Source organism: Eutrema salsugineum, unplaced genomic scaffold, assembly GCF_000478725.1.
Source record: "Eutrema salsugineum unplaced genomic scaffold, Eutsalg1_0 scaffold_10, whole genome shotgun sequence".
NCBI classification, from domain to species: domain Eukaryota; kingdom Viridiplantae; phylum Streptophyta; class Magnoliopsida; order Brassicales; family Brassicaceae; genus Eutrema; species Eutrema salsugineum.
Genome location: NW_006256908.1, coordinates 7,050,420 through 7,068,179, shown reverse-complemented (window position 1 = coordinate 7,068,179; position 17,760 = coordinate 7,050,420). Strand labels below are relative to the sequence as shown.

Below are 17,760 nucleotides of genomic sequence, written 5' to 3'. Positions count from 1 at the left end.
CGTTTTTGTTGATTGTCATAAAACCAGCGGTTTACAAGCTTGGGTTTTCGGATTTTTAGTGTGTTCTTACCAACACTAGTCTTCTTTTCATAAGTTAATAGCTAAAACTTTTCTATCATTTTTTTTGTTTGAATAGTTTGATTACTGATTTGTTAGACTCAACAAAATAGTTTAAATTTGTGAGGAAAAAATACTTTGATATATAGGAAAGAGAAATCTACCAGAAAAAGTGAGAGAAAACGCTTGACGTAAAGTCTTGTAAAGGGTCAATCCGGTCTAACAAACCGCGTCAAACCCACGTGTGCAACGTATGAAGTGGACGTAACCATAGACAATTGCCACCTTTCCGAACTGCTTACGTGGCGCAATACTGACCGGTCAGTATCATTGCTCTTACACTGCTCCCAACACCACCAGAGCATAACCTCCTTCCTCCTCCTCCCATTTTTTTCCACATGTGGGTCCTACCTGAGCTCTGCTACAAACTTGCGATGCAGGAGATTTCTTGTGCTTGAATCAATTCGTTTTTTTTTTTGCTTTTACCATTTTTGCCCCCTGTGTACGAGTCAAGCTTGGCTTGGTCCCAAAGCCTATTTATTTTGTTTTCTCTTTTTGTTTTTTTTTTCGTTCTTTTTAACTGTTTACGAATCGTCTCTGCGTTTTTGTCTCTCCAAATATATCTAAAGCCGGTTTGACTATACTGATTTTTTAAAAAAAAAAAATTAATGGTGGTACCGTAAACTATAATGATGAAAAAAATTATTCATATAAGTTTCTCATTCCCTAATTCATTTCATACACAAGCAAACAAATTTTGGTCATCGTCTTGTGCCTAATATATGCTTATATTTTTTTTTATAAAATATTGAATTTGTTTTAAAAAAACCTACATTATACCAAATCTCAAATTTGGATGATGAGACATCATCTGCTGTCTGCACTAGTACAAACTTTAATTGTTGAGAACTAAAAAAACATAATCCTTCTCAAATTATACACAACATGGAAAGACATTACTCTTCAGTAGATCCGCTTATAATCGGATTGTCCGTAACTGGAACCTTTTCTTTTCCTTTTTGAACTCGTGAATTTTTTTTTTTTAATTAGTGAGTTCAGTTATAGTTAGATTGCTATTAAAGACTATAATCCTCTTGTAAACCTGAACCTATATTTCTACACTTGTGTGATATGTCCAATTAAAAAATTGATGGAATACAGCAAAAAAAAAGGCCTGTTGGTAGTGGTAGATTCGGCCAAACTGCATTAAATGTTTGTTTCTTTTTGTTTTACATTAAATGTTATAATTATTTATTTTTTACCCAATAGCTTTCTATTTCGGCGTTATAGTCTGTCTGGTAAATGGCTACCATTGTACCATTTTTAACATTTGTTTGACAAATTAAATAGATATTAGGTTGTAATCAGTGTCGGTTTCCAAAAAGTCCGAGAAGCTAGCGAGAATGATTATAGGATCTCAAACCAGAGGAAAAAGATGTATCAATCAACTGATCGAAGATCACATTCTTCCTCATAAACATGGTTACGAGCGTGTGTGAGTGGTGTTTTCAAAAATTGGATGCCAACTTCTCAAGTTTGACGTTTTTGTTATATATTTCATCTGAAAATGAGAGGATCATATTTCTAGAATTTTTACTTGACTCGAGTTGAAAAACTATTGTTTTTTTTGATCGACCGGTCTAGACGTATAGAAAACTGATTATTATGTGTTTTAAAAGCTGGTAAGGTGACCTGATTGTCTCGTGCAGTCTATTTGATTTTGATGGCATCTTGTTTGGAAGGACATGATATGCATTGTATTATGTAGACGTCTTCTCGTACTAATGAACTCTAATGAGTTGGACAAAGACTCGTTTGCCACAGAGATCCGAAAAATGATCCTAAAACTTGGTTTCACGAGTTGTTATTCTGAGAGTCCAAACAGTAAGAAGTGACTGCGTAATGATCTTTCCACAAAGCTGGAAATTTTTGATTGTCTTCTCTTCTCATAAAATAGTTCGTAGATGAGGTTTATTCACTTTGTCGTTGCGAGATTGGTAAGCAGAAAATCACTCCCAACAAATTACATTCAAAACTTATAATACCACAATTTTATATATATATATATACAGTTTGTTTATGTTTTGTTATTATTTTATTAATTATAAATATTCCATTTTTTTTAAGGTGTACCCTTTGCTTTTCACAAAAAGAATTTTAAATTACAAACTAAATTTCAGCAAGTTGAACTTCATGATCCTTTTTTATATATAATAGAAATTTACATGCTATTGTATAAAAATTAATTTGAAAATTCAAATTAACGTAGCAAAATGCAAATAAAAACACTAAAATAATCAACCGAATACTAATAAATGATTAATTATAGTGGTCATTAAACTACGAAATGGAGTCTCATGATGGGTGGGTCCTACATTTGAATAAACTGGTTCCTAACCGCAGATTAGCGTACCAGAGCATTTTAGTACAAGTCAGAATTTTCTAAAATAAATATAAGCTCCCTTAATCAGCATTACTTTTTATCATAAAATAAAATACCGTGTGGCTCACGCTTTCCTTTTCCCCCCTTACTCCACACTAAAATGACGAAAATACCCATAAATTCTTCTCCCTTTTTTTTCTTCTTGTTTTTTTTTTTGGGGGTCAAACTTTCTTCTTGTTTTGTTATCTTTCCAAATTTCTGACTTAAACCGTCGTATGTCCCTAATTTCCAAATTTCTTGTTTGATACCATCTCTCGTGAAGGTAAATCAAACGCACACTATTCAACTTTATTTTTGAAAATAAAAAGCATGGACTTAAATAATCAATCTTATTATAATGACGTAAATATTTTCATACAAAATGTCATAACTCATAAGTCTGTATTAAATGACTTGAAACTTTGATTTTGTAGAGCACTGCAATTTAGTTTGACATTAAATTCTTTTACTGAGACATCAAATATATTAAAATCGATATCTCATGAGTCAAGAGAAACATTTATTCATTCATCATAATATAGTTGGAGATTTGTAGAGTATTAGGGAGAAGATATAATTAAGAAAAGGACCCACACACACACTCCACGCACCGTCATTTAGATATGCGAATAAACTGCTTTCAATTTAAGTGTGTCATTGCATATTAAATACTACCGCTTCTGTTTAAAATATGAATGGTAGGTAATATTAGTAATTTAAATTAAGAATTCTCTTACAATTTTATGCAAATTAATATATATTATTTTCATTTTGTAATTATTTATAATTAGTTGCAATGTGTTTAAATAGATCATAAATAAAGATTTAATTTAGAAAATATAAATTAATAATTTTTAAATATAAATGGAAAAACCTTAAATTGTTAGATCTCTTAGAATGAATCAGAAGAAGTGATAATTTATCCTCTGAAAAAAGAAAGAAAAATTATTTTAATTTTTTATTTGCCTAAATACAGTATGTTGACAAATAAGAGAGATAGCTATAATACAATGAGTGAAATTATTATAACATATAGTTAGTATTAAATTTTTACATTAAAACAATTGTGCTATCTTCATCCATATTTTATCGAATTGAATGGTAAAACTATGTTGATATGAGGAAAGTGTCCTGGATTTTTTTTAATAGTAAAAACCTAAATATGATAGTTCATTACAGAATTTTCATGATATATTAAATTTTTCTAAGATATGGTACTAGTGAAAAGTTTAATTTTATCAATTAAGGTTCGAAAGAATAAGAGAATAGCACGGGTCCCATAAGGTTCGGATCCGACGGCTGAGATCGAATCATTGCATTGAAAATTAAATCACGCGCAAACGAGTTGATGAAGGACTGGGGGTAAGATTGTCATTACAAAGGGACCGGCATAATTTATTAATCCGTACACGAGGGGCAAAGACTCATTACTCAGCACTGTTATTTGTTTATTTAAATCCATTTTAATTTTTTAATTTTCTCGTTTTCACATTGAAACACATTACATTGGAGAAAAAAAAAAGGCAAAAACCAAAAAGGAAGATCCGAAATTTTCCCCCGAAAATCTCAGATTCTGGGAAAAGGAAAGGAAATCGCCAAGGAGAGAATAAGGAAAAATTTCATTCCAATCGGAATATTTGGGCAGAGATTTGTTCAAACGATAAATCTATCTTTGGGAGAGAAAGAAAAGTTAAATTTACGAAGATCGTTTTCCAGTTTTTAACATTTGTTCTTCTTCTTCTTCGTTTTATCTTTCATCGGGAAAAAGGGAACAAATCTATTTCCTTATTTAATAATCACAGATTTTTCCTCTTTATTGTTGTTGATCATTGTGATCATCATCTCTACTTACAAACTCGAAAACGATTTGTCTCTGATTTTTTTGTTTCTCAGAAGATAAGAGACGTATAAGCGTTTTTGATTTTGTCTCTGTGACTGTGTTTGTCTCATAACGAGCCATGTCGGAAACTCAGCAGGTTCAGAACTCTACTGGGTCGATTCGATCTTCCGAGAAAACTGAAGGTAGTTACTGTTTTTTTTTTTGTTTCATCTCCTTTTTTTTTGTTTATTTCATCAGAGATCCATAGAAACCGTTTGTTTTACGTAATGTGTTTGAAGATCATATAATTTTTCTTTTTCTTTTTGTTTCCTTTGGCCATTCAACGTCTCGATGTGATTTCCTTTCTTTTTGGGAATTTTTTACTTTTCAAAAGACGTCGAAAAATTCGGAAATTTGGAGGTTAATACGAATTTGTCTTTCTGGAGTTATATCTTGTTGGATTCGTCGTGTCGGATCATCGATTCTGAATAATTCTTCAATATTTATGGAAGTTAAAAGATCACGTTTTTATGTCGTGGGAGATTGTTCTCTGATAATGTATTCAAAATTGTGAAGTTTAGATTCTGATTGGTCTTTTAACGTTTGACATTGTCTTGTAGCTTTAGCTAATGGGTTCTTATGGATTGATTTTTTGTATATAAAATTCTAAAGTTGTAGTTATATGTATGAATTATGATGTTCATGTCTGGTGTTCTTGGTGTTATGATTTTTAGATACCTTCAGGAGGATGAAACTTAATGAAGACAATATGGAGCAATCTAGTCCATATCCTGATCGTCCTGGTGAGCGAGATTGCCAATTCTTTCTGAGAACTGGGCAGTGTGGCTATGGAACCAGCTGTCGATACAATCATCCTCTTACTAATCTTCCACAGGTGAGAAACTTAGTCTATTTGACTGACTCTTCTTGCACATTCACTGTTACTCTAGCTTACAGTTTGTAAAATCTGTGTAGGGTGTCTTTTATCACAGAGATGAACTGCCTGAGAGGATTGGACAGCCAGACTGTGAGGTGCACTCCTTACATTTTACTTTATCATCTAGTTTTGTATTCTTGTGTTGATCTCAAAAGTTTGAGTAGCGGTTTCGGTCTCTCAGTATTCATGTGGTACATTTGACTCAAGTTTCCGGCATGTAGAACTAGCAATAATCTTAGAATTTATTCCAGTTTGTAGCTTTGCATAATAGGTAACAGCATTTGGCATTTTTGGTACTGAACTGTCTTGAGTCCTTCCTTATATCGAAAGTATAGGTAGTGGATGCTCGACATTGTTTTACTTTTTCTCTGTTGCTGTTGAACGACAACTTTCCTCTTCTGTATGCAATTTTCTTCGCAGTATTATCTGAAGACAGGAGCCTGTAAGTATGGCTCAACATGTAAATATCACCATCCAAAGGACAGGAATGGTGCTGGACCCGTGCTTTTCAATGTTCTCGGTTATCCTATGCGACAGGTGAGAATACTTTGTCTTGTTATCATTACATCTTCATCACCAATTGCATGGTTTACAGAAAACTTTATATGTTTCATCTCTCTCCAGGGTGAGAAGTCATGCCCATATTACATGCAGACGGGAATGTGCAAATTCGGAGTTGCCTGCAAATTCCATCATCCTCATCCTCAGCCTCATAATGGCCACTCTACATATGGAATGTCCAGCTTCCCTTCTGTTGGTTATCCTTATGCCGGTGGATTGACGATGATGTCTTTGCCTCCTGCAACATATGGAGTTATGACACCTCCTCAAGTTCCTCAATCTCAGGCCTATATGCCCTTCATGGTTGCGCCTTCTCAAGGTCTTTTACCTCCTCAAGGCTGGCCGACTTACATGGTAAGTCTTGAATATCTTTGTTCTTGGCTCAAGTAGAGGCCTTTCTCCCTGTGTAAAGATACGATATGTAAAGAGAGATTCAACTTAATGTCCTCCTATGAAAGTTATTGTTTTTTTTTGGTTTATTTGCGTGGTGCAGGCTGGATCTAACCCCATGTATAATGTGAAAACTCAACCGGACTCCAGTTCTAGTGCATCGGTGACTGTGGCCGTGACATCGCATCATCAAAATTATTCTGACAGAGCTGAATGTAGGTTTTTCATGAACACCGGAACGTGCAAATATGGAGATGACTGCAAATACAGTCATCCGAAGGAAAGGATGTTACACTCACCACCGAATCTCTCAAACCCTATTGCTCTTCCAGCTAGACCAGTAAGTCTCTTATCTTTCTTTCTTATTACTGCCAACAAGATCTTTCCGTAACATCCACCATCTGGTGACACTCCATTGATGTGTTCAGGGACAACCAGCATGTGGTAACTTCAAGGCCTATGGATTCTGCAAGTATGGAGCAAACTGCAAATTTGATCACTCAATGCCTACTGCTAATGCTTCGCCGGTTGTAACTCATCTGAGGATCTCATCACCGCCAAGCAACTCTGATTCAACTACCAATGGTAATAAACCTGCTGCAGAGAATCACAGCTCAGAGATTGAGAAACAGGAGGATATATCCACACAACCGGACAAGTCAGAAGTGCAGGACTCATCGCAACCAAACCACTCTGATTCAACTGCCTTGTCCAATGGTAAACCTGATGCAGAGAATCCGAGCTCAGAGACTAAGAAAGAGGACGAAAATCCTGTACAACCGGAAAAGTCAGAAAAGCAGGAATCCTCTGATAATTCTTCTTGATCATGATCATGATCTCAGGGTTTTCTAACGATCTCAAATGATATCTCTGCCCTTTTTGTTAATTTTTTTGGAAGGAGGGCATCTTCTATCTCTTTTTTGTTTTGTTTTTGTTTTTGTTTTTTTGGATTTCGGATACAGCATGGCTGAAACAAAATAGGAAATGGACAGTGTTTTTGAATTGGTTAATAAAATTTGACATCATTTAACAAATTTTCTATTGCTCAACCAATCAGGTTCATGCTTTTTTTTTCTTTTCCTTCTTACTTAGAGTACTCCAATTTGATAGATGCAGCAACTCGAAACAGTTAGATTTTTTTCTTTTAGACACCGGTGAAAAAGTTGTTTGGTTTGGATTGAAGAAAAGAGTTCTTTATTCTCTACTCTGGAGATTTGCAAATTTTGTGCTTTATAAAAATGTGATATCACATAAATGGAATCCTTCTATCTGGGTCAGAGGCTTTTCCCAGAAGGGAAAAAGAAGTAAAAGACGGCCATCTGATGCTGATGTGTCGCGATGTAATTGGTCAATCCACGTACCTCGTCGAAGCCTGTGTTCTTAATTCTGCTGCTTCGCAGGATCGCGAGAGAGGGATCATTTTAGAGAGAAAGTGAAAGGAGAGAAAAAGAGGGAAGAACAAATAAAAAAATGTACAAATCACCATTAACGTTGCTCACGCTTCTGGCTCTGTTTTTTGGATTATTCAATCTCGGCAATGCTCTTTACGGATCCTCGTCGCCTGTAGTTCAGCTCACTGCTACTAACTTCAAGTCCAAGGTGTGATGCTGATCGATTTCATGTTTTAAGGTGTTTCGGCGATTGTTTCTTGAGAAATCGATTGTTTGTATTTGGGAAAATTATTCGATTCTCTCTGATCTCCTACTTTGAAAACCATCTTTGAAGATTGATCTAGTTTGTAGATAAGAGTACGAGCTGGGTGTATATTTTCTTTCTAATTTTCCTCTTTTTAGCAGTGCATAGATCCGGTTTGTTTTTCGTGATTTATACTCGTGTGACGCTATTTCATTGTTTGCAATTTGTCGACTATTATAGTTGTTTTGGGTAAAACCGAAATGAGAACTGATGTGAAACTGTATTAGTGTTCTTAACATGTTCATTGTTGCAGGTTCTTAATTCAAATGGAGTCGTTTTGGTAGAGTTTTTTGCACCATGGTGTGGTCATTGTAAAGCTCTAACCCCAACATGGGAGAAAGTGGCTAGTATTTTGAAAGGTGTTGCTACTGTGGCAGCGATTGATGCAGACGCTCACCAGTCTGCCGCTCAGGTTTGTGACGTTATTTCCACTCATCTTTTACACAGTGAAACATTCATCAAAAGCTTCTATTTTTCCATGAGACCGTTGCTTGTAAAGTTTACAAAAAGTAAAAAACTTTTCACTCACTACAATGTACTCTCTGGTCCAGGATTATGGTATTAAGGGCTTCCCAACTATCAAGGTCTTTGTTCCTGGAAAGCCTCCAGTTGATTACCAAGGAGCAAGAGATGCTAAATCTATTGCTAATTTTGCTTACAAACAGGTTTGTTACATGCTCCTGGTTGATACTTAATTACATTTATTTTTTTTAAATCATCAAGTTCTATCCTATGACATGATTGGTAGAAGATGTTCCTGCCACAATTTACAAGATTGAACTTTACCATGTTATTTTCTTCTGGCCAGAAGATTACAGTTAAATATGCCATACTTATGTAGAAGAAGTTTATACTCATCCTGAAGCTAAGTACCGCAAAGCTAATCGTATTAATTTTCCATCAAATAAAATTTAGCACCGATATGGTTATCTGTAAAGATCTTTGTCCTTTTTGCTTTCCAAAGTAAAATTTCAATATACAAAGGGCAGGAGTTGATGATCTAAATGGGGTCAGCATCTTTGAATGAGAATACTTTTCCATGGCTTTGTAGCTAGTTTGTAAATAGAAATTGAAACATAAGTGGCCATTTTGTCATTTTTGTTCCCAGATTAAGGCTCTTCTGAGTGACCGCTTGGAAGGAAAAAGTAAGCCAACTGGAGGAGGATCTAATGAAAAGAAATCTGAGGCCAGTGCGTCTGTGGAACTGAACTCTAGCAATTTTGATGAGTTGGTCATCAAAAGCAATGACCTCTGGATCGTTGAGTTTTTTGCACCTTGGTAAGTTGTGATTACTGACCCGATGAACTGTCCATGCTTTAAAATTTCATCGGTACAACTGAAGGTGATAAACATCGTTTTTTTTCCTTTCTTTAAAAGGTGTGGACACTGCAAAAACCTTGCCCCAGAGTGGAAAAAGGCTGCAAAAAACTTGAAGGGGAAGGTGAAATTAGGTCATGTCAATTGCGATGTTGAGCAGGTAATCACTAGAAATGTTAACATTCTATGTTTGTCTTTCAGAGATAATTTACATAGCCTCTTTCCCATCTCAGCATTCTATTGGTTTCTTGGGAATTTTACCTGTGCCTAGTCTTTTCTCATTTGTTTTTGAAGCTACGACAATCTCCTTTTCTTGTCCTGTATATATCTTCCCCGTGATGGGTTCTGACCAAGGATTTGTTATACATTGCAGTCGATAATGAGCAGATTCAAAGTGCAAGGATTCCCTACAATTATGGTATTTGGTGCAGACAAAAGCAGCCCATATGCTTATGATGGTGCTAGATCTGCGTCAGCAATAGAATCTTTTGCTACAGAACTTGTGGAATCTAGTGCTGGGCCTGTTGAAGTAACTGAACTAACTGGGCAGGTATCGTTTTCACATCACTTACTTCTCTGCTAGATGGTAATCTCTTCCAAACCAAGACATTGACATATGTTCTATGGTGATTTAATAGGATGTCATGGATAAGAAGTGTGGTTCTGCTGCTATTTGCTTTATCTCTTTCTTACCAGACATTCTTGACTCCAAAGCTGAAGGAAGGAATAAGTACCTCGAGATGTTATTATCAGTTGCAGAGAAATTTAAGAGGCATCCTTACAGGTATACTAAGAAAGATTCTTTTTTCTCGCTGCTGCATCATGGTTCTGTTCTCAGTTAGCCTGCCTCCCAGTGTGGAAAGATTATGTTGAATTTTTATTATCATTAGTGTTCTCAAGTAACTAAAATGAACAATGACTGGAATTTGTTAACAATCCACCTAATCTGAAAGTCTCATTAAAGAATTAACACAGAGTCTTTTAGATGTGTCAGGACAAATAGTAAACATAACCAAAAGGTTTACGGTTCTTATAGAAGTGCCATGTACAATCTTAGGAAAGAATTATTCTAAAAGTAGAATGAGAAATCTCATGTAAATTTGATGTTGTGTTCAGTTTTCTGTGGGTGGCGGCAGTAACTCAGCCAGATCTGGAGAAGCGAGTTAGCGTGGGGGGATATGGTTATCCAGCAATGGTAGCGATGAACGTGAAGAAAGGAGTATTTGCTCCTCTTAAAAGTGCATTTGAGCTTCCACACCTCTTGTAAGTTTGGTTCAGCTAGAGATCTCAATGGTTCAGATTCAGTTGCGTGATTTCTCCTTCTCTAACACGTAATCTTTTGTTTGTGTTACATCAGAGAATTTGTAAAGGACGCTGGGGCCGGTGGAAAAGGAAACTTGCCTATGAACGGAACTCCGGAAATCGTGAATACAAAAGCGTGGGACGGTAAAGACGGGGAAGTGATTGAGGAAGATGAATTCTCACTTGAAGAACTCATGGGAGGTGATGCTGATGTTAATGTTGGTTCCAAGGATGAGTTGTGAAGATGAAGACTCCAAGGTGTGACCTGACTTTTCTACTTTTTGGATCTGAACAGTTGAATGTTTCTCACTCTTTATGTTTTGCCAAAAGAAAGTAAGAGCATTTCAAGAGACAAGAACCATCCATATATTAGACCTTCCCAACATGTCTGGATTCTGGATTTAATAGACACATAATCAGAGAATCTTTGGTGGAGTGGCATTAGAGTACATCGCTCTTAACTTATACCAATACCTCATATATTCCGTCTCATTTCAGTTTGAAACAAGCGGTGGAAAACAAAACTGTAACCAGATGAAATGAAAACTAAAAGTTATTTTTTAATCTACATTAAATTGAACCAAATACAAAATCAGTCTTAGCTTTAACTGGCTTTAATTGGCCATAAAATTAGCTTGTAGGTTGAGCTTCTTTCCCTTGGATCTTATGATCAAATGTAAAATCATGTACAACAAAATCTGAGACATGCTTTTAGACCTAAAGCTTTAAACTCATCAGCAAAAACTCTCTTTACACAATCAACAAAATGTGGGAAATTCTTTACACAAAAGTGTTGATGGTACAAGCTCACATTTATACCTCATTGGCTGCTCACTTGCTTCTGAGGGGGTTTTAGTTGTATCATTTCCTGCTACTGGCTAACGTCTTCTATCCTCCATAAACATTCTTTTCTCAGAGGCGAATCTGTAAATATAGCTTTGATGAAATCTTGTACCTGCAATAAATATCATCAGAAATCTTTCAGAAAAGCTAGAACAACTCGTAAAAAGGAAGAACAATAGCCAATGTCTTTAAGAGGTAAAACAAGTTAAAAAGATTGTACCTCTATTCTTGTAAAATTGCAACTAAACAACTCGCCACTTTCCCAAGCTGAAGTTATAGACATGAGAGGCATATCCAATAGTTCTGTAAATAAGAAAAAAAGAAACAGCCATGGAACGAAAAAATTCACTGAGCCAATCCCAAGCTTAGCGTAAACTGAGGGGAAAAACAAATAAAATTAGTAAAAGGCATGCCTGCTAGTTTTCGGGTTTTACGCAAAGATGGTATGAGATCATCAAGAGGACGAGAAGTATCGTCTGCAGATTTCAGGGAACCGAGTAAAGAAGATAGATTCTCCAACATAAGATAAATCAGTCTTTGTAGCTGAGAATTAAAAAAAAATAAAACACAGTTTTTAATAGCCAATTATAAAGTAGAATTGCACAAGGAACTAGCAAAGAGAAACAGTTACCTGAAAAGTTTCATCAGCAGCCATGTCGTCTAGAAGAAGAATGTCTCTGGTTATTCTGCGAAAGACAGACTCCAAAACTACGCACATGCTTTGTTTGTAAGTTTTGGGCCGTAAGACCGGCTCCCATATCATATGCACTTTCTCTAAACTGAAGACAACCTACTAAACAGTAGCAATTTCCTGATTAAACTGTGACACTTCATAGGAAAGAAGGTAAAAAGAACACGGAAATTTCAAGATTGAGCAATTACCTGCTCAATGCTAAACTTGGCAGATTCGAATTGCTTTATTTGATGAGTATCCTGAAATCCATCTGCACTATCTATAGCCTGATGATAGATGCAAAGTGTTACCCTAGGAATCAATGCGCTTTAAAGTTCACATAACACTACTTTTTTGTAGAAATTCACCTCTTGCAAACTCGAAATTACTAGCTGAACTTGTCTTTGCAAAACTTCTTCTACCATCAATCTAAATCTTGGGGCTACGTCAGCAAATACTGCATATTCCTTGATGGAACTAGGGAAGCTAGCACGATACTGTGAACAAAAATGATGATATAGTCAGAGAAGAAGCGTAGATATTGTAAATTTCGCCCATTGATGAATAAAGCTGTTTAAGAAGAGACGTCGGTTTCTCAATCAAAGAAAAAAAAAATTCAACACAGCGGATGTCCATACCTCAAAAGCAAGTCCAAGTATCTCTTCGAACAAATATAGACAATCGTTGTGCAGAAGAACAGCAGCCTGATTGATGCCATTGAGTTGTTTCTCTAACTTTACATTTCGAGAGAGCAAGGAAGAAGAAACATAAGACTTTGCGCATATTTATGGAAAAAAATTCATTGTGATGATAATCACCACACTGATTCAATTATTGGATCGTTTTTTGAAACTTTCTTTCACTGACCTTGACGGGAACAACAGCTTCATATAAAAGTATAGAATCTCGAGCAGCATGGTAGAACTCTGACGCAACCCTTGCAGAAGACACACAGACATCCTGTAGGAAATATTGAGTTTATTCTTCCAACCATGTCTGGAAAATGCTAATATTAAATTGCACAAGTCCGAAAAGAGATACCTCGAGAGTCTTATGCACCAAATGCATAAGTTGAGAAGCAGCTTCAGACACCACACACATTTCAGATGAAAAAAGTAAGCGAACGACGTGCTTGGAAGAATTCACATCTAAAGATTCCACACCATCAGACTTTAAACTGGCATTTCTCTTAGCAAACTCCTAAAAAAAGGATTTCACAATCATGGTCTTTATAACATGAGAAGGCTGATGCAGTAAATATGACGATAATCAAAGCTCACCTGGGAAATCGTAAAATTACACTGCAACAGCAAATTTCTTGCTTTTGCTAGAATTTCTATCTTCTTTCTAGATGCAAAATGAACCTCAACATTTTCAGCATATTTGCTGAGCCTTCCCTCCGCATCAGATGGTGAAACAAAATCCAATTCCTTTAGAGCTGTTTCAAACTGAGAGGTCCGCTCAATAATTTTCTGAAAGTCAGCAAGTTTTGAAGCGTCTTCGGGGACAACCTGACTCCAAAAGGAAGAACAAGCTTTTAACAACCCAGTCGAAGTTTAAAGGAGAAGAGTAATCTTCATCATGATTTCGCAGCCGTAAGAGTTATACAAACGAACCTTTGAAAGAAATTTAGAAATAATTAGCTCTGATATCCTCGGCCATGACAATCTCCCGAAAGAACGGATCCATGTAACATTTCCAAAGCACAAGGAACTGCAAATGAATTTAACAATCTTAACAATTCCTGTATATATTGCACCTCCATCCACATCTTCAACCTGCATTTAAGAATGTAAGCCTCACAGAATATACGAGAAGCACATAATCTGTAGGATAGGGAAAAAGAAAGAATTCATGAGATGGATCATGGACAGATCCACAGAAAGAGCTACCTTATGATCTGAGGATTGATCTAGCTTTAATATCGCTTCGGTTATTTCTCCTGAGGTTTTACTTGAATCTTCTACAGCGACAAAGGTAGACGCATGAGTTACAGCTGGGGTAATGACATGCTTGAAGATTGAGTCAGCTGCTTTTGCAAGCCCATAATCTAACATTCCAATCACCTAGAAAAATCCAGAACAGTCAAAATTCAAATAGCGTAAAAACAAATGATTCATATGGCATTGAAAATGCTATGTTCTTCGCTAGATATATAAGTCAAAACACATTCATACCTCCATTGCCTCGAGAACAGTACTAAGAGCGATTCCAGTAGTCTCCCCAACGCTTAGCTGATAATTAATCCTGAGCTTACGCGAGTCCACCTCGAAACGCACTGCATTTTCCATGAACTTTGCAAGCACGTCTTGAATCTGCAAACACAGACAGAGTTCTTGTAAACCCTCAGATTCTACTAGTTCTCTTGAGTATAAACAAATGCAAGATAAAAGATTTAGAAGTAACAGATTTTCCTCCTAAGAAAACTCCGTCAAGTCAGAAAACAAAGATTAAAACTTTAAACTCATTCAGAAGAAAAACTAGATTTTTACGATACCAACACCTAACAAAATATTCAATTTTTGACGACCAAAGACACCAAATTAGCCATTGGCTCACCTCGTCAAAGCAATCAGACCATTCCTTCCTAAGCAAAACGTAAGCCACAGGTTCTCCTTCTTCTTCTTCTTCACCAATCCTCAGTACAACTTTCAGTTCTCTGATTCTCTCAGCGGCGAATCTAAAACGTCCTCCTTTCAGAGCTTCCTTCGTTTCCTGCAATGCCTCGCAGATTCCCACGATCGCACTCACTAAATCAAGCGATTCTCTCTTCAATTTCACTTCCTTGGTCTTCTCGTTAATCTCATCAACTACACTACGAATCTCAACATCAATCGGACGGTCGGAAATCAATTGCAGGACATCTGAGAGGTCGTCGGAGATCAAGCGAGTCCTGGAGACGGTGTCTTGACAGGTTGAGAAAAGCTCCGAGAATTCGGAGTGATGGGCGACGAGGTAGGACTGAACTTTGGACTTGATCCGCAGGGAATGAGACTCCAAGCGGTTTATGAGGAGGCGCAGATCCGGCGCCGATAATGGAGTCGTCGGATCGTTGAGATCGTGTCCGGCTAGAAGGTCCCGAACATTGATTGATTCAAACAACGCGTCAATCTCCGGCATGACGGAGGGACGGTAGTCGTCGTCGGAGAAGAAGATGTTTCCCGATCAGAGAGAAATTCGCGGTGGAGATATGGCGATGACACTGGACCTTTATTGGACACGACGATTTACTTTTGAATTTACAATTGGGCTTATGAAATAGAATGTTAGGCCCAAGGCCTAAGTCTTCATCGTAAACATAAATAATGTAATTTGTGTATTTCACATACACTCAATTTTTTTCCCCTCGTCGATTAAAAAGGAGAAAAAAAATATCTCTACATAGCCCGAGTAATCGTACCTACAAGAAGAATGCAGATGAATCAAATTTATGAAGAATCTGATGTTGAGAGAGACCTAAAGTTTCAAACACAATTTAAAACATTCAAGAGCTAATTAAGTATAGACCAACAAAATCAAGGTTACAAAAATACAAGCATAATAACATGTTTAGACAAGGCGCAAAAAAAAAACAGAGATAACAATCGCAAAATTGATCTCTTTTTTTTTTAATCAACTGTCTAAATTTCTGTATAATCCGTTTTTGAGAGAGTTTTTTTTCTTTTTCTTCAAAGTAAACTAAAAGACTTGTCTATTTTTTTCCTTTTTACCTCAAATCTTGTTACAGTACTTCTCTATAATTTTAAAATTTAAAGAAGTGTAACAAGTCTTTTAGAAGTTTATGGAGTTATGTAGTAAACCCCATTTTGAAAAGGTTGTTTAAGTAATATATGAACTTTATAGCTTAAATAAGTGATTATTTTAGGGAAAAAATGTGAAAATACTGCAACAGTTACTTAGCCTTAAGACCAGCACGAGAAAACAAATTTTTATTCCATTAATAGTAAATTCCATTTCTTATTTAAGTATAATTGTTAGAGAAAAAAACATAACAAAATTACAACGAAAGCTTTTTAAAGTTGTTCTTAATCTCTTGTAATTTGTTCCAGACAAGAGAGAGAGAGAAGAGTGTGTGTGCGATCCATGGCTGCATCTAGAGAGTTTATCATCTGTTGCTTCATAACATTCCTCTTATGCACTTTCCTCATGAGAGTCGAATCTGGTTCTGCTGACGTCAGCAAAGGAGGATGTGGTGGCGGTGGCGGCGAGGGCAGTTTCCGGGACGATAATGAGCGGTGTGTAGAGGAGGTCAAAGATGACAACGACGACGATGACGTGGATGACGTTTACAAAGTGATTAATAAGATGAGGATATATGCTTGATCATGGTTCATTTCATTAATTATATTTAGGGCTAAATATTTTTACTTTTTGTTCGGTTAAATCTCATTTCTCATGCAAGTTTGTTCCTCGTAATTTTCTTCAAAATTTTTTATATATTTATTTTTAAACCAGGATTAAACTAGAACACTTTTTGGTAATACTAGGTGAAAGCCCGCGCTAAGCGCGGATAGTTTTTATTATTTACGATTTCATAAGAAATTAACTAATGTTTATTGTTTGTTTATTGTTTTCATATTTGAGTAAGTAAGATTTGATGTAAATCTTGTTACGATAGCGTTTCTGGTGTTATATTGCATTTATTTATTCCATATTTTTTGGTTTTTTTAACATGATCATGTCCGTTTTTCTTTTTATTAGTTTGTTGTTAATTCTATTAAATTTTTTTGATTTTTTAAAAGAATACACATGCATTTTACACATAACAAGTAAGCTAAAAGCCTAAAACAGAGGTATTCTATTCTTTCATTCAAGGCAGTAGTTAGGTTAAATCTATTTTTTTGAATACTGCAACATTTGGGGTCACTGAAATACTTCAGCTTCCAGTGATGTCTTGGAATCTGTCTTAATAGAGCACAAACTTGAGAAAAGTGATCCCCATTTAACTGCCTTCCTTAGCTTACCAGCTAAATATATCCGCTACCGTGCATTAGGCCCATATGGTAGCTGTTTTTTTTCCATTGCATGGCTCCATGCTCTTTCTGCCATATAGAAAACCACATGAAGAAACCTATTTCAAATAAAGATACAGTGAGTACAATAAAATCAATTATTATTTTCTAGAAGAAGCAACAATTAAGCCTTCACATTCTTTCTTTAATGTTTTGCTCAACCCAGAATCACAATAAACTTGGTAAACCCTTGATACATTCAATAATTTTGCGTTTTGTTTTGTTTTGTTTTTTAATTTGTTGAGTATTTTTGATTTTTGTTTTTGATGTGTTCAAGTGGAGATTTAGGAAATATTTCTCATCATGTTTTTCTTACTAATATTACTCATTAGTTTTGTTCTTATCGCGTTTCTCTTCTGAAGATTTAGACTTCAAAACTTGTAGTTCTGTTCTTTGTAATAACATTAAAGGTTTAGATATATGTACAGTTAAACACTTTATATTATAAAATGTAAATAAGTAATTAGATATTGAATTCAGAAGCCAATAAGTGATTAGATACATGAATTGAAAAGATTTATTGGCATCGAACTTGTTTTGCGTGTGTAATTCTTCTTCGTTGATCAGTTTGCTCTTTTAGTAGTCTTCCTCCATTAACTGGAAATTTTTTAAATTGCATATGGCTGGCGTTTATGGAAGTAACACATTATCGTCAACGAAAAATCCAACACTTGTAAAACTTTTTCTTGACAACGATTCTTATCATTTAAAATATATATAATTATCAACAAA

The 17,760-nt window shown here is 35.7% G+C and overlaps 4 protein-coding genes across 4 annotated transcripts; 3 read left to right on the top strand and 1 right to left on the bottom strand.

Moving 5' to 3' along the window:
* The first annotated feature begins 3,986 nt into the window (after positions 1-3,986).
* LOC18027598 (zinc finger CCCH domain-containing protein 26) lies at positions 3,987-7,206 on the top strand. The gene is made up of 7 exons (XM_006410367.2): positions 3,987-4,501; positions 5,033-5,193; positions 5,274-5,330; positions 5,656-5,772; positions 5,860-6,150; positions 6,290-6,526; positions 6,615-7,206. The coding sequence occupies exons 1-7, from the start codon at positions 4,438-4,440 to the stop codon at positions 7,008-7,010; spliced, it is 1,323 nt and encodes a 440-aa protein (XP_006410430.2). The 5' UTR covers positions 3,987-4,437; the 3' UTR covers positions 7,011-7,206.
* A 390-nt stretch (positions 7,207-7,596) lies between these two features.
* LOC18027597 (protein disulfide-isomerase 2-3) lies at positions 7,597-10,929 on the top strand. The gene is made up of 9 exons (XM_006410366.2): positions 7,597-7,785; positions 8,135-8,293; positions 8,433-8,546; positions 8,990-9,159; positions 9,259-9,358; positions 9,572-9,748; positions 9,837-9,982; positions 10,315-10,461; positions 10,556-10,929. The coding sequence occupies exons 1-9, from the start codon at positions 7,657-7,659 to the stop codon at positions 10,740-10,742; spliced, it is 1,329 nt and encodes a 442-aa protein (XP_006410429.1). The 5' UTR covers positions 7,597-7,656; the 3' UTR covers positions 10,743-10,929.
* Positions 10,930-11,103: 174 nt separating this feature from the next.
* LOC18027596 (centromere/kinetochore protein zw10 homolog) lies at positions 11,104-15,192 on the bottom strand. The gene is made up of 14 exons (XM_006410365.2): positions 14,576-15,192; positions 14,194-14,331; positions 13,909-14,082; positions 13,633-13,794; positions 13,297-13,527; positions 13,058-13,216; positions 12,884-12,976; positions 12,655-12,750; positions 12,385-12,513; positions 12,226-12,303; positions 11,975-12,133; positions 11,757-11,886; positions 11,564-11,646; positions 11,104-11,455 (listed from the first exon to the last, which is right to left on the bottom strand). Exons 1-14 carry the CDS (start codon positions 15,134-15,136, stop codon positions 11,372-11,374), a joined length of 2,277 nt encoding a protein of 758 aa, XP_006410428.1. The 5' UTR covers positions 15,137-15,192; the 3' UTR covers positions 11,104-11,371.
* A 907-nt stretch (positions 15,193-16,099) lies between these two features.
* Positions 16,100-16,339, top strand: LOC18027359 (protein RALF-like 17). The gene has a single exon (XM_006410364.1). The coding sequence runs from the start codon at positions 16,100-16,102 to the stop codon at positions 16,337-16,339; it is 240 nt and encodes a 79-aa protein (XP_006410427.1).
* Positions 16,340-17,760: the final 1,421 nt, after the last annotated feature.

Bases quoted from the DNA above. Each gene is read 5' to 3' on its own strand.
- LOC18027597 (XM_006410366.2), top strand. From the start codon at position 7,657: ATGTACAAATCACCATTAACGTTGCTCACGCTTCTGGCTCTGTTTTTT. The intron at 8,547-8,989 runs GTTTGTTACATG...TTTTGTTCCCAG, and splicing joins CTAATTTTGCTTACAAACAG to ATTAAGGCTCTTCTGAGTGA. The intron at 9,983-10,314 runs GTATACTAAGAA...TGTTGTGTTCAG, and splicing joins TTTAAGAGGCATCCTTACAG to TTTTCTGTGGGTGGCGGCAG.
- LOC18027359 (XM_006410364.1), top strand. From the start codon at position 16,100: ATGGCTGCATCTAGAGAGTTTATCATCTGTTGCTTCATAACATTCCTC.
- LOC18027596 (XM_006410365.2), bottom strand. From the start codon at position 15,136: ATGCCGGAGATTGACGCGTTGTTTGAATCAATCAATGTTCGGGACCTT. The intron at 12,977-13,057 runs GTATCTCTTTTC...TATTTCCTACAG, and splicing joins TGGTGCATAAGACTCTCGAG to GATGTCTGTGTGTCTTCTGC. The intron at 12,514-12,654 runs GTATGGACATCC...TTTTGTTCACAG, and splicing joins TACTTGGACTTGCTTTTGAG to TATCGTGCTAGCTTCCCTAG.
- LOC18027598 (XM_006410367.2), top strand. From the start codon at position 4,438: ATGTCGGAAACTCAGCAGGTTCAGAACTCTACTGGGTCGATTCGATCT. The intron at 4,502-5,032 runs GTAGTTACTGTT...TATGATTTTTAG, and splicing joins ATCTTCCGAGAAAACTGAAG to ATACCTTCAGGAGGATGAAA. The intron at 6,527-6,614 runs GTAAGTCTCTTA...TGATGTGTTCAG, and splicing joins TTGCTCTTCCAGCTAGACCA to GGACAACCAGCATGTGGTAA.